The 22,216-nt window shown below is 31.4% G+C and overlaps 2 protein-coding genes across 2 annotated transcripts; one reads left to right on the top strand and one right to left on the bottom strand.

Annotated features, from left to right (window-relative positions):
* Positions 1-351: 351 nt before the first annotated feature.
* LOC8287673 (NADPH-dependent thioredoxin reductase 3) lies at positions 352-6,698 on the bottom strand. The gene is made up of 10 exons (XM_048369715.1): positions 6,423-6,698; positions 6,125-6,332; positions 5,938-6,043; positions 5,418-5,683; positions 4,478-4,757; positions 3,693-3,800; positions 2,261-2,347; positions 2,041-2,145; positions 853-983; positions 352-594 (listed from the first exon to the last, which is right to left on the bottom strand). The coding sequence occupies exons 1-10, from the start codon at positions 6,637-6,639 to the stop codon at positions 534-536; spliced, it is 1,569 nt and encodes a 522-aa protein (XP_048225672.1). The 5' UTR covers positions 6,640-6,698; the 3' UTR covers positions 352-533.
* A 10,411-nt stretch (positions 6,699-17,109) lies between these two features.
* On the top strand, positions 17,110-19,124 carry LOC8287672 (heat stress transcription factor B-3). The gene is made up of 2 exons (XM_002529466.4): positions 17,110-17,631; positions 18,363-19,124. Exons 1-2 carry the CDS (start codon positions 17,389-17,391, stop codon positions 18,864-18,866), a joined length of 747 nt encoding a protein of 248 aa, XP_002529512.2. The 5' UTR covers positions 17,110-17,388; the 3' UTR covers positions 18,867-19,124.
* Positions 19,125-22,216: the final 3,092 nt, after the last annotated feature.

The following is a 22,216-nucleotide window of genomic DNA, read 5'->3' as shown; positions in this document are numbered from 1 at the left end:
GATTTAGAGAAAAGGCCACAAAATGAAGCTCAAATCAGGAAATTTCTAGTTTCTTGCCCTGCCTTTGTTTCCTCCATGATAAAGGTGAGCTTCTAAAATAGTAGCAAATAACAAGGCCATAAAGAAACTAAACCCACATCTCAAGGGGGTATTATCTTCTAATTTTCCCACAATTTCAATACACTTAGAAAGTTCTATGCCTCAGTCCCAAGAAGAGAATAACAAAAAACAAAGATAAAGTTGATCCATAGAAACAAGGAAGCAGTCCATATCTTGGGTTGCAATGAGAACAAAGAAAAAAACACTAGACTAAACTCCATCAGATGTACAGATTTGAGGGAAGTACAAAGATTGGAGATTAAAAGACCAGTAAAATTTACTTTGGGAGTATGCATGTATAATCTACAATGTAATGGAACAATACAAGGTACCATTGTACGAATTATAATGCATTATTTGACTAAACAGTTTGCTAGGAACAAAATTGAATGACAAAATGATGGTACATTGGCCGTACAAGTGTTTCAAAACTCTCATTTATTTGCATCAATGAATTCTCTGTACTCTTTCTTCATTTTTACTCCCGATACAGTCCTGCATAATCAAAATATAAAAAAATTTACAGCAGCTGGAGACAATGAACCATGTAACGGAAACTTAATTGTAAACAGACAATTTATTTGATCAAGCATAAAAAATAAGCACTAAATCCAATCCAGCACTTAAGGACTATCACAAGATATCTAAAGAAAAAAGAAAAAAAGAGCGGAGGGAAAGACCAAAATGAAGGAAAGCTGCTGAAAACTTGTAGAAGTAATGTAAGAAGTATGGAAATAACAAAGTCTAGCCAACCTGAGCATCTCCTTGTTCTTGAAGAACTGCACACATGGTGTACCCATAATTCCAGCTGCTTCTGCTATTTCTGGATCTTCCTCGATGTCAATTTCAACAAAATGCACATTCTGATCATATTCATCAATCACCTGCCATTTAGTTATTCAACAGCAAAAGAAGGGTCATGAATGTAACAAGATGTAGTCAGCATGTCAATCAAACTAAGATATGAATGAGAACTTCCACCAATTTTCAAGAGACTTTCAGTCACCTTATTCTGATGTAAACTGCATGGCACATTAAATAAAAGCCAACTCTACTCCTGGCCCAACATAATAAAGTTAACTACTGTATTCCCCATTCCAATTTGATTGCTTTATTTGGTTCGCGAAATGAAATACAGTATAAAAGGAACAGTTATTTCATGACCATGAGTAACTACTTTTCACTCATATTTGGAATTTCAATCACAGATTTGGGAAACACCTGTGTGATACTTACTGCTAATTTAAAAATAAAGGCAAAAGTTCAGATTGTGGATAGCAATTTCAAAAAATAATTAGTCCACACTAATTTGAACCAAAGGTAAGAATAGTTATTCATTGTTCTATTTTATGAGATAAATAAAGTTAACCTTTCCTCCATAATTCACCTATACAAACCATCTTCTTTTGAGTCGCATATCACCACAACTATCCTGTTAACTCAAAATTGTCCCTATTCCAACCTTGTGATCCAAATTATGCAAAACACATTAGCATGACCTAGATCTCATTTCACAGTTCCGATAATAGGCCCATTTATCTTGCTGAAAACATTTTTCCATAATATCTTTTTCAGATATTTTCAGATTTTCTCATGTTTGGTTAAGGAAAAAAAATTCTGTGCAATGTTTTCCAAGAGGAAAACGAAGAACTTCCCAAAAACTAACTTCTCGCTGGAAAATGGGGAGTCATTTTCCCAAAAGTTTCATCAATTAATTAAGTTTAACTAATGTGCACCACAGAATTTTAATGCAGAAATCTGGACACAAGACTTCCAAGAAACTTTGCTTGAGCATGGGCTCAAAACAAGGCTTCGCAGGTAATAACATAATCTCAGAAATTTGATGTTTATATAATAAATGTTCAAGTGGAATTGAAGTCATTCAAACTATCATACTAACACCACCCACATGTTGTGGCATTGAGATCTAAAACAACATACCTTGCTAAGAATAGGTTTCAAAGTCCTACATGGACCACAAGTTGGAGATGTATATAGTACACATATGAGCCTTGGACTTTCATGGTACAACTTTCGTAGAGCATACTGCAGAAAGAAAGGAAGCAAAAGAAATATAAATAACCAACAAAAATTATATCAGCATTAAAGAAGAAAAAGAAGAAGAAGAAAATATCTTTTTGTTCTAGGAAACAAACAGCACCTGGCCCCTATGCTTTGTCAATGTAATGTCAAAGCCCTCTTGAACATCTCTGTCAGTGAGTTCCTTCTTAACCTCTTCACTAGGAGGCTATCATACAGAATCACGAAGAGCATGTGAATTCAGCTGGGACCATGATATAGACATACCATAAAAGATAACTGTAGATTTCCATAAAATTTCATAATACTGTGTTCTAAAACATACCTTGGGTGAAAACAACTTAATCCTTTTACAACAAATATTAAATTTTAAACTTTTCATGTATTAATTTCAACATCAGAGAAAAAAATCTAACCTAAAGTTTTAATCTGTATGAAACATGTAGCCAAACATTGTAGTCCGAATCCTTGTTTTCAGAATTTATTCACAAAGAACCATTTCAATATACACACATACAAACAAGTAATCCTAAACCTTCGGTTTTCTTCCATATGGAGAGACCAAATTTTTAGAGGACTGGAACTAGTTTTATCAGTCCAATATCTTAATGTTGAGTAATAGTTTTACTTCAAGTCCATAACGCTTATCAGTTATTGGTGAATAAAGTTCTGGTAATTTTTGTTTTGTTGATTGCAAGGTGCAATTGAACCCTAAGTTTGCCCATGGAACCTTATGCATGATGCCTGTCAATTCCTAAAGTGTGATGCCTGTCAATTCCTAAGTGTGAATCTTTGAAATTTTTAGTTCTTTTGTTACTTTCACGGCAACCAGATCTACTATTCTGCAAAATATTAAAGATTTCATCTACCCACAGCATTCTCAATTGCTTACTTCAGTTTATACTCTCTCCTTGCTTTGGATCAATTTAAAACCAGTCCCAGTAACCTAAACCTTGACTAAATCCATGCATCTTAATCTTCCATCAATTTCCAGCATAACTTGAAAATTAAAATTGAACCAAAATGTATTCAAGGTGTCACTCATAATAGAGTTCATATAGCCTTGTTCCTATTACATCAAAGTTCCACTGGTACAAATGAATAGCATAAAGTCAATTAGCTTGTCAACCTTACATCAAAATATTACAGTAAATCAAATTTGAGTAGTCAACAATCGCTGACCAGAAAATCTTAGATTGGACATTTTATAAACCAAACTCTAGCATCATAAACTACAAATTTTTGTTGACATAAATTAAAAGAGATAATGAAATAATAAGAGATATCATTTCTAGTTATGAATTCCCTTCAGCCAGCCAGATAGGCAATGTTCAGTAGTGACAGGTCACACAGGCAAGGAATTTAATGAGAAATTACTATGTGAGGAGACCAAAATCATATAATAAGTAGAAACATGATCTATCTAGCAAATAAGTTGGACTGCAACAAGAAACTTCTCTCGTACTTTTTCTCCTCCCTTATCTTTTGCCTTTTCACTTTCTTTTTTTTCTTTTGAAGAACAGAGAGTGGACAATGAACAGAAATATAATCACCTGATGAAACTCTACAAGTAGATTATTGCTAACAAGGTATCTCTCAACTGATAAAGCAGCAACACATCCAGATCCAGCAGCAGTTACGGCTTGTCTCCATTCGTGGTCCTATTCAATAGATAGTTAAATTCTAAAATAAAGAAGAGCTATATGGTTTACCCAAAAAAAAGTGATGAGAAGGTTATCTGAATTTTGCAACTAAGATAATACAACTTCTGTGAATATAAATAGTAGTTGCGGATAAACATGATTTCAACTATCTGATTTAATTACAAAGGCAAAGATTTGGCATTCCATGAATGTATACTTAAAGAGGAATAAATAACAAGAACAATCAGATTCAGACAGGAAGAAAAATACACAAGATAAATAAACGTAACTCAATCACTGTGACCAAGTAAGTGTTTTGATACGGGAAAATAAAAAAAAAAAACTCTTAGAAAAACCATAGTGATCATATGCTGTAGCATCTTAACTTGTACCAGTAGCTTAAGATTTTCAGAATTGCAAGCCGGAAAACTTTTAAAGAAAAATAGCTGGTTTTTGTCACAAGCATGACATACATTATTATGTATGACCAGTTGATAACATTTTGATTGCAATAGTTTGCACATCACTTTTTTCTCAAATCTTTCAAACTTGAATTACCCTAGAAAGAGGTAATTATTTACTTACAGTCGCAAGTTCTTTTGCCATTATACATCCATTCTATAAATTTTGAACTTTAAATGAAAGACATGAAACACCAAGAAACACAATAACAATAATAGTTGTTTTGTGATTACCTGCACATCTCCAGCTGCAAATACACCTTCCACAGAGGTTTTTGCAGTACCTTCTTGAACTAACACATACCCAGCACTGTCAAGTTCAACTTGGCCTTCCAAAAGCTGGCTATTAGGCAAATGGCCAATACCATAGAACAAGCCTTTTGCCTCGAGCACAGATTCCTCCCCGGTATCAAGTTTTCTAGTCAGAATACCAGACATCTGCCCTTTAGTATTGCTGACGACATCCACAGTCTCTGTATTGAAGTGCACGGTGATGTTTGGATTGTTGAACACTCTGAAACATTCGTGATAATCAACCTGTTAAACAAACATTCAGGGAGTTGAAAACTCAACATACAAATTGTTCATTAGTATTAGGGTGTCAAGGCAGCCAATTATAAAAAGAAACATGGAAAATAGGTACCACGCAGCAAACATTCAGCAACTGTTAAGCAATTGATTGAATGGCATGACACTTAAATGATAGAGTAACATAAAGGCAGAGGATAATCACAAGTCTTCAGAGCCAAGTTTTAATAAGAACTTGCATTTTCCTTAAAATGGAATCCTAGTACAGAATCTCATATACACCACAACACCACATGTTTTCAGGAAAAAATAATTCCGAAGATTCAAGGATAAACAGATTAGGATGACCATATACAGCACAATGCTGATCAAATTACACAAATTCAAAAGTTAGCATTTCCCAAATTCATTGTCAGGGGCAGCTCTGAAAAGTTTTATTTTTTTTGGCTCCAATTTTGTGAAATATAAACTACAATTTACATTCAGCAATCTACTAACAGAGATATGTGATACTAAGCAGAGATGTGTGTAAACAAAGAATATTTGGCAAAAACAAGATACAATTGCCAAATACCCAAAAAAATTAAATATCCACTTTTCAAACAATTAAATATAAAGCCAAATGTACAATTGCATAAAAGCTCACCTATCTTGCATTGCTTTAGATGCCCTAAGTTGGTCCTTGCGTACAAGCAAATGAACATGACGGGCGTATTTAGTTAAGTAAATTGCTTCCTCGGTAGCTGTATCACCACCTCCAACAACAGCGAGAACCTGCCCTTTGAACAGTGGTGATGCTCCATCACAAATTGCACAAGCACTAATTCCCCTACTCCAAAATTCATCTTCTCGAGGTAACCTGAGCCTTTTTGCAGTAGCTCCTGTGGCATATATTACACTATGGCACTTAACCTGAAAATAATAACATAACAGAGACTTGCATATCAGAAGTAATCAAGTTTGATCTAGATTTTCTTTTCCCTCCTTCTCGAACTTAAAATTAATGAGAATACATAGCCGATTAGCACAACAAATGGGTAAAGTGGGAATACATAACAATGGACCCATGTCATACCATTCATACATAAGGACTAGTAACTCATAAATAGAAATCCAAGAAAAAAATATTAAATTGCTCATCATGCATTTAAGCCATAAATTATCACCTTACGTTCACTACTTTTGACAATGAAAGGAGCGACTTTGAGATTAACGGCTTCAACATCTTCCTGGAACAGTTCAGCTCCCCAGCGTTCAGCTTGGCGACGCATCCTAGTAAATGATACACCAATCACGCAATCAGCTAAACGAAATGCATACTAAATGTAACTTCAATAGCTAATGAATTATTACCTATCCATTAAATCAGGACCAGTAATTCCGTCAGGAAACCCTGGAAAGTTCTCAACTTCAGTGGTAGTCATCAGCTGTCCACCAGGGACACCTCCCATTTGATAACCCTCAAATACTACTGGCTTCAAATTGGCTCTTGCTGCATATATTGCTGCTGTGTATCCAGCAGGCCCTGACCCTATAATTACCACATTCTCCACGCCTTTCCCTGCAATTATAAGAAAAACATATTACCTTACTTAAATAAGCACGTGATGAATTTGTATCTAGAGAGAGAGAGGGAGAGAGAGAGGGAGACCAGGAGAAGGGGGCGAGTCAGCGGAGGAAGCTTTGACTCGGAGAGACAGAGAGCGTCTGTAATTAGAAGAAACGGCGGCGTTCCTGAGAAAGAATAGGGAGTGAGGAGGAGGGAGAGAGAGTGTGGCAGTGGCTGTGGCTGCGGCTGCGGTGGTCATACTGAGCCTGTGAGTTGGAATGGCTCCGATTCCGATTCTTATCCTCGGAGTGGTGGCCATAATTTGTTTCCCACCATACAATAACAATAATAGAGCAAGTGAAGTCTGTATAGTTGTAGCGGTTAAAACAATAAACAAGCATTTTTCTGTTTTTCTTTCCTTTTCTTAATTCTCTGGGATTTGTGTCACACGCGCTCTATTTAACTTTTTTTCCTCGAGAAAATTACAAAATTAATAGTTATCAAATATAATATTAATAAAAGTTAAATTCTTTTCAGGAGTATTAGAAGTTAGTTATTTTTCCTTTCCAAAAAAAAAATAAGTTGGTAATTTTTATCATGCAGTTAACAACTTATTAAATTTTAATAAATATATATTAAAAATAAAATATAATTTGTGTAGTCCAATATTAAAAATCTTTTAACTTTATAAATATTTTTTTCATATTTTTTAAAAGAAATTGCAAAATTTATTCTTTGAGAGTATTATTCTTTTAAACTTCAAATATAAATTATTGTTATATATTCTTCTTTTATTATTCAAAAATTTAGTTCATACTTACCCTTCAAAGTCTTACTATGTTTCAATAATAATTTTTTAATATTGAGAATGGTTGTTATATTTATTTAGCATTCTCAATCTCAATGGCATTATCTATAGATTCTTCATTTCAAGTTGAGAATTTTATATGAAATTTTTCTAATAGAGAACTTTACATATATTTTTTCAAATTAATCAAAATAAACCATTTTCTTTGTCAATTTTAATAAATGGTTTCCAATGAAAAAAAAAAGAATTTATAAGAGTTAGGCGAGCAAGGTGCAATCAGGTAGTCGAGCGTGTATGATTAGACAGAATCAAATTATGTCGTTTCCCTCTTCAAAGTTTTGTAAGACACCAACCAAGGTAGTTGCGGAACCTGTAATGGAGGACCTTAGTTAGTCCGGTGTTAGTGAATCATATTTGCCGTTAAATTTAATCAACGGTAATTACTAATTATTGTAGAGCATCCTGAGTCATTCAGTTTTGGTAGGCTAGAAGCATGTGATCTCCGAATAGAATAAACTCATCGGATATAAACCTTTAACACATAATAATCTATTAAATTTATATTCAAGTATTTAAATATTATTTATTATTAATTTTTAATATAATTTAATAAACATTTCAATTTCTTCTTTAATAATATTTAAATAATATTATTATATATAGCTAATATTTAATATTACTAAAAGTAAAAATTTATATGTTCGTTAATTTGACTAAAAAATTAAAAAATATTTCAAACATTATAAAATAAATTTTAAATATTTATAAAATTATTTTGAAATTAAAACACTGAAATGACTAAAAAAAATAAACCTTATATAATTTGATATAAAAGTAAAAAAAAAATAGAGAATTGATAAACCAAAATCCGTACATTCTTGATTGTGTTTCAAATTTATCAATAACGAAATAAAATACTATATTAGGATTAAGATATTAATACGTGTATTTAAATTATAATTTATTTAATTAAAATATAACATTTTGGACACACATTTTATCCGGGTCCGGGATATAAACGGCCTCAAAAATTGCCTAAAAGGAATACTAGCAAATCAAATGGATTGCAATTAGTGATTACCGTCCACTCGGTTCATGCAATTTGATTGCTGCAATAAAACTAGTGTCATTACCTTCCTTGTTTCATGGGCTATGAGTCATTAAGGCATCTGGGCCAGCATTTTGGTAATGATCTTGGGTCATTGTGTTTGGATGAAATATTATTTCGAAGCATTTCTCTGAATGCTACTTTTATTTCAGTGATGCATGTCTGTTGGGTTTTTTTTTTTGTCAAATTATACATTAGAAGCTTTTGGGCAAATATAATGGCTTGGATAGCTTATTTAATTATGTGTTTTTCCTTTAGTATAAGAAACAAATAGTAAGTCTCTACTATATAAAAGAAAATATAATATGATCTGCATTTACTATTATCGTTTGTATTAATATAAAGTGATTTATAATTGCAAGAGTTGTGATTTTCTATATCGATATATATATAATATTTTAAAATAATGAGAAGTTTTGACATTAATATATTAATATTAAAAAAAATTATATTCTAATTCATTTTTAAGATATTTGACAAGTTATCTGAATTAGATTAACAAGTAATAGATACTTTTGAATGAGACCGGTTTTTTTTCTAATCTCTTAAAATAAAATTGATGTTTTGAATGTGTCACACATATTAACAACTGAAATGAATGCCGGAAGCAAAAGCCTATACTATTGAAGTAGGAGAATTCAGGCTTTATATCAGCCTTTACAAAACAGAAAATGCAGAAAATGAAGAAACTACTAAAAATGTGGTCCATTGGTTACAAGAAAGATAAATATAAATTGAGGTCCTAGAAATCAAGAAATTATTGACAAAAGCAACAACTAAAATAAAAATTAAATCAAACTGAGCTTAGTCACCAACAAACCCTCCCTTAAACTAACTCACAATTTGTAGTCAGTTCACATTTGGTGCCGATTCCAAGCAACTCTCTTAATCTTATGAACACCTCAAGCGTCAAAGGCTTAGTCATAATATTTGCTAACTGATCCTTTGAACCACAATACTGAAGAAAATGAAATCTAACATTAATATGCTTGCTTCTACCGTGCATAACAGGATTTCTTAATAATTTAATAGTAGAGTTGTTATCATAAAGAATATTACTGCACTTACTTTGTTGAAGACCAAGCTTTTCAAGAATCCTATGCATCCATATACTTTGACTACGCAAGAGGCAGAGGCTATGAACTCAGCCTCAGTAGTGGAAAGAGTGACTACTGGTTGTTTCTTTAAAGACCATGAAACACCACCTTAACTGAGTAAGAACACGTACCCTGATATGCTTTTTCGATCTTCAACATCTCCTGAATAATCATTGTCTGAGTAGGTCAGCAACTTCACTTCACCACCTCTTTTGTAGAAGATTTCCAACTTAGTAGTCCCTTTTATGTAATAAAGAACTCTCTTTACATCTTGTTGATGCAACTCAGTTTTATCTTTCCATGAAATTGCTAATTAAGGTCACCAAAAAAGCTAAGTCTAGTATAGTGGCAGTCAAATACATAAGGCTATCCACCATTTGTTTGTAAGTTGTTGCATCAACACCAACCCCGTCTTCATCTTTTACAAGTTTGAAACCTGATATAATTGGATTTTTTACAAGATTGCAATTCCTCATGCCAAATATTTCGAGCATCTCATCAGTATATTTCCTTTACTTCATGAAGATCCATCCACTACTTTGCACAAATTCCACGCCAAGAAAGTATTTCATTCTCCCAAGATCAGACATGTCGAACTCCTGTTTAATAGAGTTTTCTTGAACCTTTTGAATGTTGCTGCATCATTCCCTGTGAAAATAAGATCATCAACATATACACTTACAATAAGACATTTCCCTTCCTTTGACTTTGTAAATAACATATGCTCACTCAAACATCTTTCAAAACCTTCTTTGATGAAATAGGACTCAAGCTTGTTGTACTAAGCTGAGGAGCTTACTTCAGTTCATATAAAGCCTTCTTGAGTTGTAAACCTTGCCTTCTTCTCCCTTCAGTTAATAGCCTCGTGGTTGCTCAATAAACACTGCCTCATTTAGCTCCCTATGCAAGAAGGCACTTTTCACATCAAGCTGATACACATTCCAACCTTTGCAAGCAATAAGAGATAGGATCATTCAAATGGTATCCCATCGAGCCACAAGTGCAAAAACTTCAGTATAATTTATCCTAAATTTCTATGAGAATCTCTTTGCTACGAGCCTCGCTTTGAGTTTATCCACTTCCCTATTCTGGTTTAGCTTGGTTTTGAATACCCATTTCACTCTAATTTTTCCAATTGGGAGTATAGTCAGCTCCCAGGTTCCATTCTTTTCGGTGGATTTGATTTCCAATTCCATTGCTTCTTTCCACTCTAGGCTTTTGACAGCTTCTTCAAAGGATATTAGATCACTAGAGGTTGTAAACGTCATTAAATTATCCTCTTCATCTAATTCAGATAACCGTTCACCATTTACATAATCCTCCAAATAAGTCGATGCCCTTTTAACCCTCCCTTGAATTGGACTGGAAGAATTGTGTTCAACTTCCTCATTTGATAATGAACTTGAGCCAATAGCACTATCTTCAACCAATTGCTCTTCTTCATTTACATGTTCTTTTAGTAAGTTATCCTACTTAAGAACTGGACACTAGTTTCTTTAATCGAATTATCCCAATCCCACTTCTTGTCTTCTTCAAACAACACTTCTCTACTCACAATAATTTTCTTAGATATAGGATCATACATCCTATAAGCTTTAGATTCCTGACTCAAGCCCAATAAGATACATCAGAGGCTTTTATTATCAAGTTTTGTATTTTGTCAGGAACATGAACATGTCCAATGCAACTAAACACCTTGAAGTGTTTCACTGATGGTTTGAACCTATATCATATTTTCTCTAGTGTCTTATCTTTTACAGCAAAAGTAGGAGATCGGTTGAGCAAGTGAACAACCCAATTGATGGCTTCTAGCTAAAATTCTTTCGATACAAGCTTCTCCATCAATATACGACGTACCATATTCAAAATCATCTGGTTCTTTTGCTCCACAAGCCTATCTTGTTGTGGGGTATAGGCTGTGGTGAGTTGTCTCACAATACCATTAGAGCTGCAATACTCATTAAATTCAAGTAAGGTAAACTCCCCACCTCGATCAGTTCGGAGGCAACATATAACATCTCAAGTTTCTTTTTTTGCTTAACTTTTGAATTTTTTGAACATAGCAACTGCTTCTGATTTAAGATTCAAAAAATAAGTCCATAACTTTTGCTATAATCATCTGTAAATATGAGTATGTACCTGTCATGGCTGTTTGATTCAGGTGTAATTGGGCCACAGATGTCAGCATGTATGAGTTGTAACTTCTATATAGCTCTCCACATACTTTTCCTAGGAATGGTTTCTCGATGTTGCTTTCTTGCTATACATACTGTGCAAATACTAGAGGAATCAATGAGATGAGGCATATGCCCTTCACTATTTTCTTATAAGATAAAGTATTTAAGCCTTTGAAATGTAAATGCCCATATTTACAGTGCCACAAGTAAGTTTCACCTTCGGATGTGGCCTTGAAGCATGTCAGTATAAAGACTTAAGCTTGCACCTGTCTTTCTCTTTCAGCCAGAAGGATAAACATTCGGTTAGCAGACATTTGGGTCTGCATAATTAACTCTCATTCATGATGATAAATTTTACATTCTCCATATGTTGTATTAGAATAACCAAATTGCGTTCTTGTAGCTGACCAATATTGAGGAGGTTATTTTTTAGCTTAGGTAAGTAAAATACATCAGTAATTACCTGGCTTGTGCCACTGACTTGAAGCTTGATGTTCTCTTTCCCCATTACAACCATTTTTTGTATCAGTACCAAGCTTCACAACTTGTCGAAAAAACTCATCTAAATGGAGAAACCATTCCCTATCTCTAGTCATATGATTGTTGCAGCCTGAGTCAAGAAACCATACTGTTTCTTTAGAGTTGTCAAAATCTATTTGAACCATCAACAACACTTCTTCTCCTACATCGATTTTAGTATAATGAGCTCCATTTTATCTCTTAGGACATTCATATTGGAAGTGTCCTAGCTTGTGGCACTTATAGCACTCCACAAGTGCTTTATTAAATCCATGCCTGCCTCTACCTTTTCCATGACCTCAAGACGCACTTTGACCACCTCTGCCTCTTCCTCCCTCGCATGAGATATTCAAAGCTTGTTCGTCACTTTTAATATAATCATTCATTCTTTGTTCATGAACAAGTAAGCTGCTTTGAAGCTCATCTATGGTAAGTTTACTGAACATGCCACATAGTCAAATCTAGAAGTCATTGATCTTAAAATTTTCTCAATGATCATGACCTGCTCCATCTTCTCACCATGAACTTTCATCTTATTTACAATAATTAATGTCCGAGAAAAGTATTTGTCCACCTTCTCCCCTTCCTTCATCTACAGCACCTCAAATTCTCTTCTTAAAGCTTGTAATTGAACCATTTTGACTCGTGTTGATCCTTGATATTTTTGCTTCATAGAGTCTCATATGCTCTTAGCACTTCCTTTATCAAGGATAGTCTCCATGATAGTGCAATCAATAGCCTGAAACAGGTAATTCTTCACCTTCAAATCTTTGAGTTGGAGTTATTTTTGTGCCTTTATTAGCACAGTCCCATCCTTTACTAAGAAATTTTTTATTTTTATCAAATCCTAATACTCTTTAAAATGGAGAAGGTTCTCCATTTGCATAGCCCAATGGTCAAAATGACCATCAAACTGAGGGATGGCAGCTTGAATATATTTATTTGTGGCCATCTCAGACTTTTCTGTTCCCATTTCAAGATTTTCACTCTTTCTTTTATCCTCACTAAGTGTTTCACTCTCTTTCTCTCTTGTTAGGAATTGCAATTCATAGCTTCTCAATCAGGCCCATATGTACTAAGGCTCTAATACTAAATTGTTATCATCTCAAGCTCTTAACAACTCAAATAAATGCTGGAAGCAAAAGCCTGTATTATTGAAGTAGGAGAATTAAGGCTTTGTATCAACCTTTACTAAATAAAAAATGTTGTAAATAAAGGAAGCACTAAAGATATGGTCAATTGATTACAAGAAAATCAAATCTAAACTAAGGTTCTAGAAATCAAGATATTATTGACAAAAGGAACAACTAAAATGAAAACTAAGTCAAACTAAACTTAGTCATCGACAGAAACAACAACAAATGTTAGTTATATAATGAATGTATACCAAATACATACGAAACAAGAAATATGTAAAATAAATACCAAAAGCATATTAGTTATATACCAAATGTATATTAAATATTATCTAATGGAGATCAAAATATAGCAAACAACTCAGCACCACAAAAATTATAAAAACAAATACTAAATTAAAAATATTTATATTAATTTAAAAAATTACCTAATATCTATAATCATAATTTTTCAAATAAAATTTCAAATTGTAATATTTTGAAAACTAAATTGATAGTAAGAATAATACTTATTTTCTCTTTTTAGGTATTTATGTTAAATTTTAATATTTAACACATTTCTCTATCCAAATATCCACTACACTTTGAGTTATAAATAAATACATACTCGCTTTATTTTATGTTAAAATATTTAATTAATAATATAAAGGTAGTTAAAAATTGAGTTCTAAACATTTTGATTATAAAAGCTCTAGTACAATATGAAATAACTATTTTATTTAAAAACTAATTCTATATTTCTATCAATTATAGAAATTGACGTATGTTTGTCTCTTTTGGTTCTTTTTTCTTTAAAGAAGAAAGGCTTGGTTATAGAGAGAAGAGATAATGGTTGTTAATTAAATAGTGCTTTCATTAATTTGAAAGGCATTTGCTTAGTTAAATATGGTTACTATTAACTCATCAAATAATTATGTTAAGTTCTTACAAATTAGTATCACATCGGCAGAAGCCATCGCATTGTTGCATTAACTTGGCCGGAATTCTAGATTTAAAAATCATAATCTTAACCATGGCTAAATTTAAAAAATCTAAATTTAATTAACAAAATCTGAAAATAAAAAATATGAAAAATGTAGATGGCTTACCTCTCCCTTTATAGTGAAGTCTGATCATAGCAAATATAGCCGGGACAAAGTATAAAAGTGCACTTCATTATAATTTGTTATGCTATTCAAACACATTGTATTAGAACAAAAACACCCATAAAAGAATAATATTAAACGTCTTATTAAACGTCTCATCTTAATTTGTATCGACATTCTTGTTTTATTGTAAGATAAATAGCCTCAACCTGTTAAAGACAGTTCTACAAAAATATTATATGTTACATCATATAGGTACAAAATAGGTGCCGATAGTACGTAGTATTACTAACAATGCAAATTGCTGCAAAAGTTATTTAGACACTAAAAAATAGTACCATTCAATCCAGTAATTAACTAAGTTCTATTCTATTCCAATTTGCAGGCATGCATGATGAACAGTGATGTATTAGAAAAGCATTACCAAATGGGTCCAAAAACTTGATCCCATGCATGTGTGATTTTGTCGAGTCGTGCATGCTTTCCTCCTCTTTCCCACTAGCCGCACTTCAAATATGCTTTAGCTATCACATTGCCAAAATGGGAACACAAAGCTGCGGTTGGTGAAGACTTGAAAATGATTTTATATTTCTTACATATTTTTATGTGTAAACATTTGTTTTCTTTATTCTAAAATCTTTTCTTCTTTTCTAATCTATTCTAAATTATCGTCTATCTTATTTTTTAATTATTAATTTAGTAAATGGTTATAAAAATATTCTTCATTAATTAATATAAATATTATCATATATGATTAATTTTTACATTTTATGTTATAAAACTAAAATGTTTACAGAAAGTTTAATAATATTTCTTAAAGGAATAGTGAGCTTATCTTTGCTTATATGCAAATTAAAAGTGAACTATTGTAACAAATGAAGAGAATATTACATCTAAAACGTAAATACCTGTTTTATTTATTTTATTTATTTAATTAGTAATAATAATGAAAATCAAAGAGCCATTCTAAATTTCTTAATCATAAAAAATCTAATATCATGCTAAAAGAACTATTAATTTAAAAAGCTTAAATTTAATATAGTCTAAAAATAATTGTATATCTCCAATAATCTAAAATTATTTAATAGCCATGTTAAATATGTATATTAATTTTTTTTACTGGGATTTTCCATATAAGTATATAAAGAAAAGGGATACCAAGTCAAGAAAGCTCAGCTCCCCAACCAAAATGAGAACCTTCTAATATGTCCAAATACCCTGAATTTTCTACTACTTTTATTATTGCCCTATCATACCCCATTCACCACAAGCGTGTGGTTCCAAGCACCAATAAAGCCTTCTAAACATTCTTGATTGATAAAAAGTTTGCAATGTTAAATAGTCATTTAAAGAATTGAAACAGGTTTCATTGACATAATCATGATTAATAGACTAATCATTTACTCAATGAAAAGGAAAAGAAAAAGAAATATATATATATATATATATATATATATATATATATATATATATATATATAGAGAGAGAGAGAGAGAGAGAGAGAGAGAGAGAGAGAGAGAGAGAAAGAGAGAGGGGTATGATAGGGCAAATTATAAGTTTATAATTCCTTTTGGCTGTCTTGCCAAATTTATGAAATGTGACACACACACCCATGAGGACCAACAAGTTGAAAGAAAGGAAAAAAAAAAAAGCAGGATGCATTTTTAGAGACCTAAATTACTTTTAACATCTTAATTTTTTTTATTTCACTTAATAAACACTTAGATTCTATTTTTATAATTTTTAAAATATTATTAATCTTTTATTTAACCTAACTACTATTTAAATTCTACTTCTTTTATAATATTATCTATATTGGATGACACCAGTTGTTAAAAAGTTGAGGTGTTTATCAAATTATGTCATTAAAATATTAATCCAAGAGTGTGCAGATGAGATGGCAAGAGTTTTTTCTAATTTAATTAAGTTAAAACTCTTGAGAGAATATTTTGTCATCCATGCTGAATATCTGAATTAAATCTAAATATATATCTAAATAAAAAAAATTAAAAAAATTAAAATGATCAAATAACTAAAATTCATATTTAGTCAAAATAATAAAAAGAAAGAATATGAGGAAGAGATATGTAGGGGGTAGGGAGGAGCGTGTGAGAAGACAAAATGATTTGGAAAGTAAGGGAATTAGAGAGCATAAATAGGAATAGGGATGTAGAAAATTGAAGATATGAGATGGAAAAGAAAGCACACAGAAAGTCAAAAAGTCACTTGTCTTCTTGGAAAAAAAAAGGTCTAAAGCCATTAGATCACAATGTTTCCTAGTGGAAGAAGAAAAGAAAAGAGAAAAGAAAAAAAAAAAAAACAATACACAATTTGAGAAGGATAGAGGAATTCTCACGTTAGCTATAGAATAAAGAATGTGGAAAGTATTCTTACACCTATAAATCAACTATATTAATATGTTCAGCCTAAAACTATTTTTATTATCTTATAAGGTAAAGTGCAAATTAACTACCATGAAATCATTCTCATTATGACCTTCCTGCCTTTTCCTCTCATCTCAACCCTTCATCTAAATCAATAATCACCTATAATAATTCCCACTGTGATGTTAAAGTATGTGTGTATATAAATATATGTATATGTAGAGGTAGCTACCATTAGAACACATGTGTGGCAAAGAAAAAGAGAGTTGTGCAAAACTGCTGTTTATTGACTAGTCAAGGTGATATTACCTTAGGTGGTCATCTAGAACAATCAATGAATATGATCTTAGGTTTCTATGGACCTGCATGTATCATAAGAGCATAAAAGAAGATATTATATATATATATATATATATATATATATATTATAGTAGGTAATTACATGAATTCTTCTAAGTATATATAAGGAGTTTTAGCCTTAGAACATACGTTCCAACCATTTCTTTCTTCTCTACATAAAGAGAGAGAAAAGGGAAGAGGCAAAAGGCCCTCGCATTCCTCATGAACTGTGTTTTCGTATTGGGTTTCTATTGTTGGGGTTGGGAGTTCTTAACTTCCCTTCTTCTCTTCTCTCTCTCTAATTAATTGATTAATCTCTTAGCTTAACAGCTCTTTCTTATACCTTCATCTTTCTTCTTCTCTCTGCCCTTTTCGCTCCTTCGTTCCCTTTCTTCTTTTGGAAAGTTCATATTATATGGAGATGGAGGCCAATGATCACAGGGGTTTATTGGAATATGTGCGCAAAACAACACCTCCACCTTTTCTGTTGAAGACCTACATGCTCGTGGAGGACCCGGAGACCGACCATGTGATCTCCTGGAACGCCGACGGAACAGGGTTTGTCGTGTGGCAGCCGGCGGAGTTCGCCCGTGATCTCCTACCAACACTGTTCAAGCACAGCAACTTCTCAAGCTTTGTCCGGCAACTCAATACTTATGTATGTATATTAATTATAACTAATAATATAACCAAAAAATAAATAACAATTCATTAACACTCGTCTTTTATTGATGCAAGGTCTAATGGTCGTGAACTATACAGCATATATATCAATTCTGTTTTTATATTTTGGCCATAAAGATGATTAACTCACGACTTATATAATTAATTGATTAAACTCACGACTTATATCAATTCATCATTGATTATTTTTAAGTTTTGTTGGTAGTTGAATGATGGAATAGGTTAAATGGTCTTATTCTAACCTAACCTTGCTTTATAGTCACTTGGTCTTCATTGACTAAGCAATTAATTACTTAATTTCAAGTCTTTGAAATACATATAATTAATTCAGAAGCTTCACAGTGTGTACAACATTATACTTATTATTAGTTTACTTGTGTACAAAGAAAAAGAAATACAAATTGATCAGCTACCAATTTTTGTTTATTGGATTAGCTATATTTTTGGCACAGTTGTTTATAGGATCATATACGTGTGTGTGTGTGCATATATATATATAGTGGCAGAAGCATTCACATTGGTGTCATTTTCTTCTCATGTTTTTGGTAATTAAGCTCAATATATGAATTCATTATCTAATTAAAAGTCCAAACGAGTTCCTGGTTTCCTTGTATTATTTTATTTTCTTTTTTTTCTCTTTTATTGAAGCTAAAATGAAGAAGATCTGCCATTTAATCCAGCTACTAAATTGTCATATGTATCTAGGGTTTTCGAAAGGTTGCAACAAGCCGGTGGGAGTTCTGCAATGACATGTTTAGAAAGGGAGAAAGGGAGCTACTATGTCAGATTCGTAGACGAAAAGCATGGTCTAGCAAGCAGCAGCAACAACCGCCACAACCTAATAACATTGCAGCAACTCAAGGTGGCACAACCCAAGAGTCTGATGAAGATCAAAGGTCATCTTCGACATCATCGTCGTCTGAATTCAATACTCTAATCGACGAAAATAAGAGACTCAAGAAAGAAAATGGGGCTTTATGCTATGAGCTCACTAGCATGAAAAGGAAGTGCAAGGAGCTTCTTGATTTAGTGGCTAAATATGCACATTTAGAAAGAGAAGGACATAATAATAATAGTAATAATGATGATGATGAGAGGCCAAAGCTATTTGGTGTGAGATTAGAAGTTGAAGGAGAGAATGAGAAGAAGAGAAAGAGAGCAGAAATTAGAGAATGCGCAAGCATTTTGCTTTCACAATCATGCAAATAATGATTGATTGTGCCCGTTAATTAATGTAGGATAATCATAATAATAATCAAGGTAAGCAAATAGCTACTTGGAATGTAAGTAGCTATTTATAGCTTTAGCTAGCTAGCTTGCTTAGATGATACATATACATATATAGCAGAGGTTTGATATTGTTTATGTTTAATGGAGGTATTAATGAATAGGAAATATATGTACATTAGAATGTACTTCAAAGCATAATAATAAAGGGGAATAAGCCCCTTTGATTTACTTTTCTTATTTAGATGAAAAAGAAGGATTTCATTACTCAATATTAGATATACAAAACTATCTCATATATATATATATATATATATATATAGTATTAAAGCATCTTCACTACTTCAGATAATTAATTAAATTAAATATTTCAACTGAACGTAAAACAAAACAGACTTATACTTGTTCATACTTCAAACCCAATAGACATTTACATTCCAGTAATACAACTAATGGGTTGCCTCATTAAAAGATTTTGCCAAGTAAACAATAAGAAAAAAGGAGCACAACTTACCAGAACAAAAGTGCAGAAAAGAGAAGAAGGGAAATGGCAAAGTCGTTTTGCATGGCCATTCTCAGGCTATACTCGTCCCCACTTATTGATGTGCATTAGGGTTACAAAAGAGAATTGTCTCTAATAAAACGAATTTTCTAAAATTTTATTTGCTTAAAGAATCACACCTTCGAGCAAAATATATGCGAGTCAGCATTGCTTTATCATATATAGGCACCCACCACACTCATTTACAGTTAAAAGAGCTGTTCCGTTATAAAATTTGAAAAATGTATCACTATTCTATTAATTATTTAAATATAAAAAAAAAACTCACTATAGATGTGACTCGAATTGAATGTAATATACAAAAAATAGCCAATTCTGTTCTATTAATTAATTAAATTCTTAAACAGTTAACATGACCTAATTATCCTTGACATAAAAATTTATCTTTTGCTGAAGTTGTGTACTTCATGAATTTCTTTTAATTTTACTTAATTATTTGCTCATTTACAACCCAAATTATATAAGAATATACTAAAGCTAGATTTGAGAAAATTCATCCGCTATATGTATAAAAATATGATATTTCAATTTCAAAATTCTGTAACAGGTCAGGTGATGAAATCCCATAGACCATTTGATTTGCTTGTTCAACTACTCAGTTACATTCAAGAATTTAAATGATCATCTTCCTTGTCACATGCTATTTATTTATATTTTCCTTATTTAATTTGATATTGTCAACTTTTATTAATATGATGTTATAGGAAAAAAAAAACATATTTCCAAGTCAAGCTTTTGTAATGTTGTTTAAAGAACGAATCACAGACGAAAACTTCAAAGCTTTTGTCTGAAATTTAAAAGAAAGAGAGAAAAGGACGATTTTCATTACATTTAGACATCTTGAATTAATTAAGTAATGGACATGAGGACAACAATGGCAATTTAATTCTAAAAGAATTATGGATGGCAAATAGTTCTATATTAGAATTTCGAATTGATTGATTTATGTGGAAGGTAAATGAATAAGAGAGTAAAAAGTACAACAAATATATTTAGGCTTAGGTCTAATTAATATTAAAATGTCTAGAACTAGCCAATTTGTTAGTTGGATATTTACTTTTATAAATCGTTTGTCTTTCTTATTCTTTAGTGATATAAGATTTCTAATGTTTACTTTTAAGTACAACCGAGATTTGACATTAACGCCCAGTTTTTATTTAAAATTAAAATTTTTTATCTGAAATTTGAAATTAGTTGAAAAATAACAGCAATACTGGACCAGACTGATGGGACTGGCATATTGATGGAAAGCCAAAAAATTAAGAAACTGGATAAGACTTGTTTTGATACCATATTATTAAAAATTGAAATTGAATTGATTAACCTGAGAATTAAATAAAGGGGTTTTCTCTTTTACATATATACATGATACAAGCTGCAAAATTTTAATTTACAGCCCAACTTATTTTTTACGACCTATCTGAAACTTTTTTATTTATACGATTTTTTTTTTGAAGTGCATTATGGTATTCTTTTGATATTTTATTGGTATCCATTTACTATCATTTTAGTATTAATTTTTTTAATAAAATTATGTCAACCTCATTTTCATCATTTATTTTTTATCCACCTTTTCATTATCACAAGAATTCAAAATAGCTGCTACAAACACAAAATTACTATCCTTATTGGCAGCTTTAAATGATTTTTTAAATTTTATTTTAATTATATCTTTAAGTATTTTTAACTGCAATTTGGTATCTTTTTGATATATTATAATATATTTTTTTAAATACACATCTTCATATCCTTAATTCATGCATACCAAACATAAAGATATAAATAAAAATAATAAATCTACCTAATTTAGTTGGTTTCATAATTATGCAAGTTAAATGATATCATTTCGATATATTTTATGTATACCTTTAGTATATTTTTCTGACGAAATATAAAAAAATAAAAATAAAAAGCAATATAAATAAAAAAATTTGAAAGAAAATTTTAAAAATAATTTTTCTTTAAAAAATTTGTGTCTCATTGAAAATTTCTCTTAAATATATGAGAGAGTGTAGTAGCCAACTAATAGAATTGAGCTTGAATCCAACCAATACTGAAATGACTAGAACTAGCCACTTGGTTGGTTGAACTATTACCTTTATAAATTGTTGGTATTTTCTTTTAATAATTGGTAGGATCCAAATCCAGTTCTATTTGTTGCGCTCCATCCTCTCTCATTCATTTTACGTACACCTTAATCAATTCAATTTCAATTTCAAATATGCTATCTTTGTCCGTATTGAAATTACTGTGATATTTCTGGTCAATATACATTACCTGGATATGTACTTAAAGATATAAGACTACTTTTAGGATCTCACTATATCATAGTCTCAATAATCGAAAATTTTAGAATTCAGTTACTGAAGATAATATAGACTTGTACTCTCTCTATCTATATATATAGAGAGCGAGAGACAGAGAGAGAATGAAATGGTTTGTTTGACGTTCTGGAATCATAATTTAATGGTCTTCTACCTTGAATACAGAAGTAGGATTGAAATACTAATATATATATGTGTATGTATGTATGTATGTATGTATGTATAATCTAATTTAGGAGTCATTTTCCATTGATGTTGGCTTCTCAACTTACTTAAGAAAGATGACTACTTGAATTATTCCTTTCTATTATTTGATTTTGAATTTGTCAAATCTCACTGTTCAATTACAACAATATATATAGTATCTCATTTGGACTATATTATCATTTTGTTTCTTTTTTAAATAAGAAGCAGATGTTGTTTTCAAAATATAAAAAACAAAAAGA

The sequence above is a fragment of the Ricinus communis genome, chromosome 10, assembly GCF_019578655.1.
Source record: "Ricinus communis isolate WT05 ecotype wild-type chromosome 10, ASM1957865v1, whole genome shotgun sequence".
Lineage (NCBI taxonomy): Eukaryota > Viridiplantae > Streptophyta > Magnoliopsida > Malpighiales > Euphorbiaceae > Ricinus > Ricinus communis.
The sequence above is the reverse complement of the archived record's forward strand: the minus strand, read 5'-3'. Positions and strand labels throughout refer to the sequence as shown.

What these genes read in the sequence shown, in the direction of transcription:
- LOC8287672 (XM_002529466.4), top strand. Translation starts at nt 17,389, where the DNA reads ATGGAGATGGAGGCCAATGATCACAGGGGTTTATTGGAATATGTGCGC. An exon ending in TCCGGCAACTCAATACTTAT is followed by an intron (nt 17,632 to 18,362) that starts GTATGTATATTA and finishes ATATGTATCTAG; the next exon opens with GGTTTTCGAAAGGTTGCAAC.
- LOC8287673 (XM_048369715.1), bottom strand. Translation starts at nt 6,639, where the DNA reads ATGGCCACCACTCCGAGGATAAGAATCGGAATCGGAGCCATTCCAACT. An exon ending in TTGCAGCTGGAGATGTGCAG is followed by an intron (nt 3,801 to 4,477) that starts GTAATCACAAAA and finishes TCTATTGAATAG; the next exon opens with GACCACGAATGGAGACAAGC. An exon ending in TGAAACCTATTCTTAGCAAG is followed by an intron (nt 984 to 2,040) that starts GTATGTTGTTTT and finishes ACTAAATGGCAG; the next exon opens with GTGATTGATGAATATGATCA.